At 42.7% G+C, this 11,679-nt stretch overlaps 2 protein-coding genes across 3 annotated transcripts; one reads left to right on the plus strand and one right to left on the minus strand.

Moving 5' to 3' along the window:
• Nucleotides 1-2,012: 2,012 nt before the first annotated feature.
• On the minus strand, nucleotides 2,013-5,047 carry mzt1 (mitotic spindle organizing protein 1). Its single transcript, XM_084076539.1, has 3 exons — nucleotides 4,739-5,047; nucleotides 3,103-3,248; nucleotides 2,013-2,355 (listed from the first exon to the last, which is right to left on the minus strand). The coding sequence occupies exons 1-3, from the start codon at nucleotides 4,788-4,790 to the stop codon at nucleotides 2,332-2,334; spliced, it is 222 nt and encodes a 73-aa protein (XP_083932665.1). The 5' UTR covers nucleotides 4,791-5,047; the 3' UTR covers nucleotides 2,013-2,331.
• A 771-nt stretch (nucleotides 5,048-5,818) lies between these two features.
• bora (bora aurora kinase A activator) lies at nucleotides 5,819-11,357 on the plus strand. 2 transcript variants are annotated; one of them, XM_084076347.1, is made up of 12 exons: nucleotides 5,819-5,896; nucleotides 6,778-6,935; nucleotides 7,061-7,167; nucleotides 7,950-7,995; nucleotides 8,083-8,158; nucleotides 8,348-8,392; nucleotides 8,513-8,569; nucleotides 8,782-9,050; nucleotides 9,314-9,476; nucleotides 9,666-10,249; nucleotides 10,389-10,529; nucleotides 10,924-11,357. In XM_084076347.1, exons 2-12 carry the CDS (start codon nucleotides 6,783-6,785, stop codon nucleotides 10,942-10,944), a joined length of 1,662 nt encoding a protein of 553 aa, XP_083932473.1. In that variant the 5' UTR covers nucleotides 5,819-5,896; nucleotides 6,778-6,782; the 3' UTR covers nucleotides 10,945-11,357. The 2 variants fall into 2 exon arrangements, with proteins under 2 accessions (XP_083932473.1, XP_083932472.1); XM_084076346.1 differs by having other exon boundaries at nucleotides 5,833-5,896; nucleotides 6,745-6,935.
• The last annotated feature ends 322 nt before the right edge of the window (nucleotides 11,358-11,679 follow it).

Raw genomic sequence — 11,679 nt, forward strand, 5'->3', positions numbered from 1 at the left:
CAAGACAAAGCCAGAGCAGACAGAACTGCTTACATAAACACTCCTGCTCTCTCTCTCTCTCTCTCCCTCTGACTGCCCGTCTCTCTGTGTGGGGTGGGGCTTTATAATATTGTCAGATGGCTTTGGGGAGGGGGTGCTCATTTGTAGACACCTCTCACACTGTACTAACACTTCAACTCATCCACACGGACACTCACATGCGCGCGCACACACGCACACACACACACACGCTCCAGAGCTACTGATATAAGCTCTGTGTGGATGAAGGGTAGCTCCTAGCCTATACAGTATATTGGCCTGTGGAGGAATGTTCTGTGTTCTCAGCATTTTTCCTCATCCACAAGATGAATAGAGCTATTTTACAGATAGCGGAGAAACAAAACAACACTCTGTGGTTGGATACATCGTGGCAGGGGCTGCACTCGTGGATGATCAAAGACTTTTTTTGCTCCTTTTTTTTGTCAAGTTAGCAATACATCCAAAATCTTTTATGTGACCCAAGTGGAAAAACAAAGGGGGTGCAGTCTTCTAGAAATTCAGTTCAATAGTACCTCCTGCTGACTAGTCAAGAAGTAGAGTAACCCTTGTCCTGTCCTTGAATCATTGTGTCCTGCATGGGGCTGTTTATTTGGCCACCTCTTAACCACATTAACCCAGGCATCCCTATTTGGACAAATGTCCAAAAACATTCAACAGCCCCCCCGCATGATTAAGTATATAGGGCGTAAGTGGTTAATACAGCCACCTAGTCCTTTCCAGGTAATACATTGACCTCTGCATATCAGTGTTGTTCTTCCTTCTTCTATGTTACCACTAATTACATTAAAGCAATAGCAATGCAAAAAGCTACGCAGTGAAATGCAGTGATGTTGCTAGGTTTTCAATGCAATGGGTCCTGGGATGCAAGGGTGGTCTTTTAGATGGGTCCCAGGGACATTTTATGGGTCCCACAAAAATGCACAGCGTTTAACTCGTGTTTCATCTTATATGGTTATATTCATGTAGAACATGTATCTGAAAGAAAAGTACACAATTCCAAATCCGACAACTAGTACTTGTAGTACTTGATTTTTTTTTTTACATTAACCACTTGAATCCTAGTATCCCTTTTCTGAGGAGAACTTTAGCCAAAAATAGCAGATCTACAAGCTCACACTTGTGAGCTTGTAGATCGGCTATTTTTGGAGTTATAGGTGTGTAAAGGGAAAAAAGAGCAGCAAAAGTTTATCTGAAACACAATTTTATACAATATAGAGGGGTCCTGCTTCATCTCTCTCTCAACTAGGGGGTCCTTGGCCTGAAAACACTGAAGACCCCTGCTCTACAGGGAATTATTTGATATCTGGCTGCACGGAAAGACACAAGAATAACAGCTGCCATTAATTAGTGCTGTTCAGTGTTGATTGCCTAGTGGTCAAATTGGGGTCAACGAGCCATCGTTAACTTGCTTTGAAGTTGGGCTGTAAGTTGCGCAGCACTTTCACTCTCTCCCTCTAGCAGCAGCTCGCAATGCCCTGAGACAGAGAGAGAATACTTCTCCATACGGCGGTGTTTTACCGAGATTTTTCTTGTTTCCTGCACTATGCCTTGTAATCCGCGGACGGCTTTGAAATCCACGGATGGCCTTCAAATCCGCGGTAATTTCCGCTAAATTGTAGTGCGTCCCATGGACGCAACGAGGGTGCCGTGAATGCGTCCTTTTTCAATATGGTGCGTCAGAGACGCAGGACGCAGGCCTATGAGCATCTCTGGAAATGGCAATGAACTTTCATACACTAAGAATATTCTCAGGACAATACAAAGCAGGAGAAAGCAGTCACCTCTATGACAGACTATTTATTAGCTTAGGGTCTAAATAAACAAATGATCAGCCTTTCAATTAAGTATTTCAGTGTTTCTTTGAAATTTGCATTGCTATTTCATGGTACCAAAACAGTAAATAATGTACTGGTTGACTGTATGAGTGGTACCTAGTGGATTGGATTAAAATCAAGATAGATGACACCATCTGGTGGCCATTCGTTGTAACACCTTTAATTTAGACTCACTTCACTGACAGTCATCATGGCAGAGGAGGCAGAGTGAACATGTAAAAAGTTGAAAAAACACATTATGCTTAGCAAAAACTAAATACAATTCTTAATAAAACATTGGCCCTCCACTCAGGAACTGGAACAGATTGATTGGAGAGCTCTCCTCTCAAGAACTGGAACAAATTGATTGAAGAGCTCTTCACTCAGGAACAAGAACAGATTGATTGGAGAGCCTTCAACCCAGGAACCGGAACAGATTCCATTTAATAAGCCAAACCGTACTGGTCAGGTAGATTCTTCAGTTGGTGCAATTTTCAGAAACCTGGAAAATAATGAAATTAAATTGTATAAAATTGTAGCCACCCCTTTGGTCCCGTCATGCTGTAACAATAGACAACAATAGACAACGATTGAACAATCGCATGTTCAAGAAAACCCTGAAGCAATACAGTTCTGCTCCTAAACAAAGAAAATGAAATGGCGTATGACCAAGACATAAACTACTAGAGCCATTGGTAGCCAGAACACCAGGTGTTGACTGAGGCCCAACAATCTCAAAATGACACTATGGTCATTAAGTGTGGGTCATGACCGAAAGAATAAGGTTGCGGATACAAGCGGACGAAATGAGTTTTCTCAGACGGGTGGCTGGCATCTCCCTTACAGATAGGGTGAGAAGTTCAGTCACCCGGGCCGGGAGTGACTCGGAGTAGACAGCTTTAGGTGGTTCGGGCATCTAGTATGGATGCCTCCCGTGCGTCTCCCTAGGGAGGTCCTCGCTGCATGTCCCACTGGGAGGAGACCCTGTGGCAGACCAAGGACCAGATGAGGGGATTACATCTCCACACTGGCCTGGGAACGCCTCGGGATCCTCCAGGAGGAAGTGGCTAATGTTGCTCAGGAGAGGGAAGTCTGCAGCTCTCTGCTGAAACTGTTGCCCCGGCAACCCGGCTCCAGATAAGCGGTTGAAGATGGATGGATGGATGGATGGATGGATGGACACCCAATCCCCACTGCTACAACGATTCTAAGGAGAAACACTTGACACTAAAACGATGCTCCTTCTTACCTTGAGCGAATCTGAGGCTTTGCGGAGTTCTTTGATAACGGACGACAGGGCCTCTGGGTTGATACCCTGCTCACACAGTCGCACACAGATGGACAGAGACTCCATATCCAAGCCTGTGTTCAGCAGCCTTGAGATCTCCAACAACACTGTTGGAAGACAAGGGGTGAAAAGTTGGCACCAACACTCCACCAAATAGACAGAGGACGAGCAGCACTGTACATAGTAAAGTCCTCAGTGTTAATGCATCTATTTGTAACTCAAGAGTGTACAACTGGACCCTTACGGGTCCATGTGGGTACTGGGTGGTACACGTTACCACAGCATCCACATTCTGGGGGTAACATTAGCCAAAAAATAGCAGACCTACAAGTTCACAACGCGTCTGAGCTTGTAGTTTGGCTATTTTTTGGGCAAAGACATTTGGTGTGTAGACAGAAAAAAGGGGTCCAAGACTTGGACTCCAAGTACAGAGACAACTCAGGCCCAGTTTACCAAGTCTAGAGGGTTACATAAAGTGGTTAATTTGGATTTTACTGTCTAGCTACATCACATCACAAATGGAAATGTAGAATATTTGTGATAGTTAGTTATAAATTAGCCTAGTTATGATGAATGAACTGGGAGGCGTGTGGTTATAATTGAATCAGTGACCCGGTTGAAATAAGTCAGTTAAATTAGTGAATGGTTTAGACCAGGGGTCTTCAACAGGGGGTCCTCAGAGTTACTACAGGGGGGGCAGCAAATATTTGTGTGATAGGAACTTTTTTTTTTACATTAACCCTAAAATCGCTATTCTGATGAGAACTTTAGCAGAAAATAGCAGATCTACAAGCTCAAAACGCCTCGCGCTGCAAGCTTGTAGATCTGCTATTTCTTTTTAGGTTTGGTTTTTTGATTGATTGATTGATGTACTTTATTTAGTAAGACATGAGAACAGTACATGGCAGTACATAACAGTACATGGAAGTACAAATTCGCAATACAAGGTCTACTAAACTGGATAGCTCAGTTAAGCACGTAGCTTGGTGTGATGTAGAGCAGTGGTTTTCAACCTTTGTTTGCATCAAGGACCCCCAAATTGACACATATTAGCCCAGGTACCCCCATTTGAAAAGATATGCCAGGGACTCAACCATTTGGATTCCTTGGTGGTCCCAATCTACACAGTAGTATCATCATCAGTGTTCATTTAACTCTCAGAATTACAGACATATAAGGGTCAATTTGGTTCCTAATTATTAATTTGGCTGGGGACCCCCTGGAACCCCCTCAAGGACCACTGGTGGTCCCCGGACCACTGGTTGAAAACCACTGCTGTAGGGAAAAACAGAGCAGACTGACAGTCAAGTTTACCAAGTATTGAGATTGTGGTTAAATGTCTGAGAAATACACATTAACGTGAATCCAACATACACTGATGATAGTGCTGTCAAACAAGTCTATGAAGCTATTTATGAAATCTATGAAATAGTGTAGATAATGTTATATAATATGTAGTGGGGGTGCCTGCTTCATCTCTCTCTCTCAGCTATAAGGGGTCATTGGCCTGAAAAAGGTTGGCGACCCCTGCCCTGGTTTAGACCACATCAAACATTATATATGTGTGGTTGTGTTTACATTCACAGATCATATTTACCGTCCATTGTCTCCCGGACTGCGTTCATGTTTGGGTTTGCTGCACTCGCCATGGTTACGATGCTTTGATTCAGCTAAACGTTCCAGACAAGACTGATGGGTTGATTTGAGGTCCTCCTTATAGCTCACTAACCGGCCAATGAATGACTTCACGCCTTCACCAAAATCACTATCATTGACTTACAGACATTGTATGATGCGTCAGTCGCTTGCACTAATCAACACCGGTTAAAATAACATGAAATAGAGACACATTGAGCTGAGTTTCACAGAGAGGCAGCTAGCTTGCTTCCAAATACAGTACAGGCACTTCTTCTTCTTTCAGGTTAAATGGCGGTTGGCAAACCAACAATTAGGTGCATTACCGCCACCAACTGGACTGGAGTGTGGAACCAGAGATTATACAGCAAACCAATCAAATAAAACAAAACTCCTATATTCTATTAACCAAGTGTGTTACTCTTATGAACTTAATACTATTATGATATATTTTGCCTGCTGCTTTTCCTAAGAGACCTGACAGTGTTAAATCGTGATGTTTTACCTTTTCCAACAACTGATATAACTGATTCCTCTCAATGTACTTCCTACAATGGAGAAGTACATGTTCAACTGTTTCTTTTTCATCACATTCTGTGAAGCGTTGTAGCTTGTAGATCTGCTATTTTCAAATGATTTTTATACATTTTAATACTTTAAAACTGGATATTCTGCACAATGACTACTTTTACTTTTGGTATTTTCAGTATATTTTGATTGCCAATACTTTTATACTTTTACTGAAGTCAATTTCGATTACCGCACTTTTACTTGTAACAGAGTATTTCTACATTTCAGTATTGATACTTTTACTTAACTAACACATGTGAGTACTTCTTCCACCACTGGTTATATCCCTGATAAGCATAGCTAAATTCTAATCTATAATATAATATTGAGTCACATTGCTATTATTCTGAAGTCCAGTGGACAATAAGGAAAGGAAGTGAGGAAAAAGTGCTCCTATTGGTTCCCATTGACTTCCGGTCGGATGTCTATTGGCTCAGAGCCGCTGTGGGGGAATTGAAATAAACGTTTGAAACCGACTAGTAGTAGCTGTTGTTGTCGACGTCGTGTTTAACTGCTTATTTCACACTGCAGGTTCCTTTTCTACAGAAAAGTAAGTACGAGCAACATTAACTAAGTTAAACTCTTTACATCATGGAAACTAGAGTTACTAGTAACTAAAGTTTCAGATATTTGTAGTTGTAGTGGAGTAAAAGTTCAATATTTGCCTCTGGTGTAGTGGAGTAGAAGTAAAAGTATTGGAAATACTCCAGTGAAGTAAAAGTACCTCGCTCAAACTTGTACTTAACAGATTCATGTCTGTTCTGTTGCTATCGGTGCTCATGATCAGGTTGTTTGATGAATGGTGTGGAGAGTTACTTAGCAAGGAGGATCTATCCATCTGTAGTCTCCAGGGGTTGTGTGTTCTGTGTTAGAAAGCAGTGGTGGAAAAAGTACTCACATTTGTTTTACTCAAGTAAAAGTTTGGCTATTTTCAAATGGCCAAAATGTATAAGTGGGTAATGGTATGTTTTGTAATAATCCAACTCTATAAAGTAACTAGTGACTCAATTGTAGTGGAGTAACAGTACAATATGTGTACTGTATATGTGCTTAGTTACTTTACAACACTGGTTAGTTGGGCACGTTTTTTGTAGTGCTGTTCCTGACTGTGAGAACAGCATTGAGGTAGAGTGAGAGCAAATAGAAAGAGATAAAAGATTAGACTTTTGTTGTTTGTAATGTTCTCATTTATCTAAACCATTCATTTATCTCGTATTCTTGTTATGTTGGGTGTGAAGTCCTGTATCCGTTTGTATGTTCATTTGGAGAAAAACAAGAAAAAAGAAGAACATAGGCCTATACCTGTCTAAGAACCCCTCTCTCTATGCTGAATAAAAAACTTAAACATCAAAAGAAAACAGATTACACGACACTTTTACCATTGTCGTCTTGTTCCAGGTGTAACAGCCTGTGGTTATTTTTCTTTTCAAGCTGAGATGGGGGACCGTCTTGAGATACAGATCACACCTGAAACTCCAGGGAGGCCTTCTTGTCGGAACCCTTTCGAGAGTCCAAATGACTACCACCATCTCCGTGAATCCCTGGTCCCGAGTCCTTCCGTATTCAAATCCAAGCCTGTATCCAAAGCTGTAAGTGTGACCGTCACCATACATACCACACATTCACAACACATGGGGGGGCTGTGTCCAAAACAGACACACACAAACCTATCCTGTCTCTATCTCACTCCTTTTTATCACTGCTGTCGTTTCAGTCTCCAACTAAGTTTAATTGGTCTATCGATGAGATGTCCAGCCTGCTGCCGGTACACATAGATCAGGAGGAGATCCAGAGGCAGAACCTGTACCTCAGCCAGACAAGGTAGGTCAAAGGTCGTGGTGTCTTGCAACAATAGACAGTAAGCATAATGGGAAGCGCAGTACATGTTTCTTCCGATGTCTGAACTTTTCTTTCCCGGAGAGGGAGGTGATGACTACATTTTGAAACTTCTGAAGGGCCTTTTTTCGGACACTCCTGCACCCCCAAAACTGTCAAAACTTGAGTTCGGACAGTCAGTATTTTTACGACGTCAGAGGGATTTATTGACCTTTATACACACTTATCTATGTAACTAACTATGACTCAAGACTCTAACCATTATAAAAATGTAATATTACATTTTAAAAAGTAGCCCAATAGCTCCTTTTTCCCCCTACACCTCCAAAAATATTGGCCCAAAATTGAAGATTTACACAATCTACCAGCCCTTGTGAGCTTGTAGAGTTTGTAGATCTGCTGTTTCATCGAATGTTCACCCCCAGAATAGGGATGTTAGGATTCATGTGTTTAATGAGTTGAGAGACAGAGCATTTTAATGATGCGACAGTGGCTCAGGTGGTAGAGCGACCGCTTGCTAAATGGAAGGTTCCCAGTTCGATCCCCGGCTCCCCCTGAGTTAGTGTTGAACTGTCCTTATTAAGCAAGGCACTGAACCCCTAACTGCTCCCGATCAGCAAGTTGGTGCATTGCATGGTTTCCACCACCGTCGTTGTGAATGGGTGAATGTAATGCACATTGAAAAGGTGCTATATACAGTAAATGCACCATGTATCATTTTATGCTAGATATGCTAGAACCGTCTTCTTTTCCTCCTAAACATGCAGGATGGATCATGATATTGAGGAGAAGCGGCAGAATGCAATTGAACAGGTATACTGATAAAGATGGAGAAATACATTTTATTAATTTCACTTGACTAAATCCATGAGTGTAACTGTCATTTATCTGCTCTCAAAGTTTTTTACTAAAGGAGGCATAGTCCCATCCCCATGGGCTGCCCCAGCCATGCGCAAAACCACTCCGATTCAAACGTGTAAGTAGCCCCATTGCATTCTTAAATACATATCCTATTATCCTCTGGGTTCATATTATCATATTATTTTGCTATTTATTGCTGATGTTTCATATTTGTGACATTATCACACCTTTTGCTTGCCTTTGTTTTATGTGTGGTGTTGTACATGTTGACATGCTTCACCTTCCCATGTCTTTCTCCTTTTAGGTTCCATGTCTCCACTCATTACTGCGGAGCCTGAAAAACTGACTGGTAGGTACAGTATATTCTTTGAGAGAAGACATGACTGTTTATATACGTTAGTGGAGTTGGAGTTGGATTCTCTGCTTTTTGCTCAACTGGGAAATGACCTGCTTCTTTCCGTTTGTCCAGTTTCCTGTCAGACGACACTTTCTTTACCTGTGGAATTTGATTTGGAAAAAATACTAGGTATGCCTCCAATAAAAAATAATAAAGTCCACACACTGGTTAAATGCAGCACTTGTTTATTGCTTTCTCAACGTTCCAATCAAACAATCTTTTTAAGGAATGCCTCCACTAAATGCAATAGAATAAAGTACATGAATAGACTATGTGTTGTTTACAGCTTCTATTAAATCACTAACATGTGCCTGTATATCCATCTTTCCTACCTTTTTAAGGAGAGTTCTACCGCTGTGATGAGCCATGTGAGGCTGTTCAGGAAAGCCTGAGCTCCTCCTCTCTCAGACGGAAACTCTTCCTGGATGGACAGGCCGACCTCAGCAGTGGTTCCGACACCTCTAGCCCACCAAGCCCTGAAAGAGGCCTTTCTGGGTTACAGAGGCCTCCGCTGGACCATGAAGGAGAAGAGCTCAGATTTGAGGGAGAAGCTCTCTCCTTCCTCTCTTCCCCTATGTGTTGTGGTATAGGGGCACAGACACCCTCCACGGTTAGTGGCATTCCCCAGGTCATATTTTGTAGAAGCGAATCTAAATTCATTCCCGCCTAGAGGGATTGGTGTAAGAAATGCACAATGGCGGATGTTGTTTCAACTGAATTGACTGTACAGCGTAAAGTTGTTTTAAGTCAGAAAATCAAATGACGAGGTGCATCTGTAAAGTGTCTTTTGTTGGCTGATTAACAAAAAGTAATTTAAAAATCATTGATATCAGCGTTTATATGTAAAATATACTTGCATTCTATCTACTGCAGGGCCAGTTCTCATCCAGTCCCATTGAAAAGCGTCGTTTCCGTGACCACAGCCTGGGAAGCATCACCAGTCCGGTGTTTCCTGATAGGTCATCTCCTGCTGGTTGCGGTTCCCCTACTCTGTCTCCTATTGGTCCACAATCATCATGTACACCAATAGGCTCAGGTTGGCTATTTGTCTTTCATATTGATTGAATATTGATTCATATTGTATCAATGGCTGTTATGCCCCAAAATAATTCATTTGAAATTCTTTCCTTTTGCCAAATACATTCGGACGTAGTAAAAATGTCAGAAACTAAACCATCCCTTACTAACTCTCTCTCACCCCTCCCTTCGTTTCTCCATTTAATAGGGGAGAGGAAGCAGCTGAGCTTTATGACTCCAGATAATGTTGGCTCCCCTCTAGATATGGACGTCAACTCCTGCACCAAGAGCTTATATGTAGAAGGTTGTTCACCCATTCGGAGCTGTTCCCCACACCTACTCCATTCCAACAGCCACTCATTGCACAACAGCAGACACAGGGCCAGGACGCGATGCTGGGCCTCGCCTCACATATTCTCCCCCATCCTCAATCCCGGGCTCCACAACAATCAGGAGAAAGAGGAACATCTGCCATCGGCTTCTCCCCTCTCCATGGAGTTAACCCCATCTTCTCCCTCAAGGCGTGACGGTCTCCCGCGTACCATGATGCCACCTCTGGGCTTGGAGAGGTTCAGCGAGAGAGTCAACCCTAGCCCTCTTGAAGCTGTTAAGATGGAGGAACTTAAGCAGGTGGAGATGGAAGGAAGATTGGAGGATATCATTGAAGGGGAGGAGGAGGAGAAAGGTCCAGGGGCCTCAGTGCTGCTGACCAGCTCTCGTATGGTCAACATGTCTGCAGCAGAGAGCTCTCTGGGTGAGGTTAGCAGCATCCGCTACGACTCCAGCATGCAGGCGAGTACAAGGGTTGAGGGACCTGTTGATCTATTTTAGCCTTTTAACGTATTTGCTGGACAGTGACTGGCTGGATCTCTGTTTGTTCATGAAGCAGAATACTACTGGTATGAACTAATTGGCATGTATGCATCTCTAGGTGGACAGTGGGTACAACACCACTTCAGCAGGCACTGCCAGTCTCATAGATGGGTTCAGCCTGGAATTTCAAAGCAAGGAGTCTTTCACTTCAAACCTGGGAGATGAGGCCTTCCCATTCCCCAAGACCACTAAAGTTAAGGTAAGTTACTACAAGCAATTAGAAATGTAGAACATGTACATTCATTCTGGTAATCAGGTGCAGGCAAAACATAAGATCAGCATCCAAAAATAAGTCTGCACACTAGCTCGCACTATGTTTATTGCAAGATCAATGTGTATATGGTTTATTAGAGCATCAAAATGTTGATGCTCTTGCAATTAACATAGCGTTTGCAAGTCTATCGGTGTGCAGATTATTATGTATGTTACCACAACCATACAAGTAAAGTAAGACTACATTATAGATGCTGACATAGGCCATGCAAAGGAAAAGTTAAATACAATACACACACACAGTTTACACACGTCTCCATGTACATTATTTTGTAACTTTTTATAGAATATTAAAGCAAAACTCGTTTCTGTTTTAACAGGTGTTTTACCCTCCTTACTGATTGCTGCATCTACAGGGGAAATCCCTCCTCGCTGGAGCCTAAGATAATCACGTTGTTTACACTGTCTATGAGGTGTTCTTAGTGGACAAAAGCGGTTCACTCTAACTGACCTCTGGCAAAATCAAAGTGAGCTCACCATGTTGTTCATGGTTTATACATGACCCCCTTTTCTCCCCTATTTAGTCGTTAGGCCAATTAATTCCTCATGCTGATGTTATACCCCACTGGCCCATCTGCCACTGAGGAGCCCCCACCTGGAGGACGTACAGCCTTCATTCTACTCTTCTCTCGCTCAACATTCCCAGCTGGCACGCACTCCCTCAGCCCATAGGATTACGTGCAGTGAGAAATATCACTCTCCCCGCACGGCTTCCCTCCAAACACAGGCTAAGGGCACGGTCACACCACACTTTTATTTTACCTCTGGGGCAGAATCTGCCAATGCTTTGTCAATGCAAATGCGTGGATTCATGGTCAAAACATCGCAAGATCATGAATCCACGCATTTGCATTGACAAAGCATTGGCAGATTCCGCCCCAGAGGTAAAATAAAGGTGTGGTGTGACCGTGCCCTAAATGTGTTTGTATAGATGCTCAGCCAAGCTGAATTATGATTTTGACCCTTTTGGTTTTGTGATTCTGAGTACTTCGCTTTTTATTTCTTAAGCAAGGTTTAATTGAAATGAATCAAACTCCCTCCCTCTCCCCACAGAGCCCCCCATTGGTTTTGGCCAC

The sequence above is a fragment of the Gymnoscopelus microlampas genome, assembly GCF_963454915.1.
Source record: "Gymnoscopelus microlampas genome assembly, chromosome: 13".
In the NCBI taxonomy this organism is placed as follows: domain Eukaryota; kingdom Metazoa; phylum Chordata; class Actinopteri; order Myctophiformes; family Myctophidae; genus Gymnoscopelus; species Gymnoscopelus microlampas.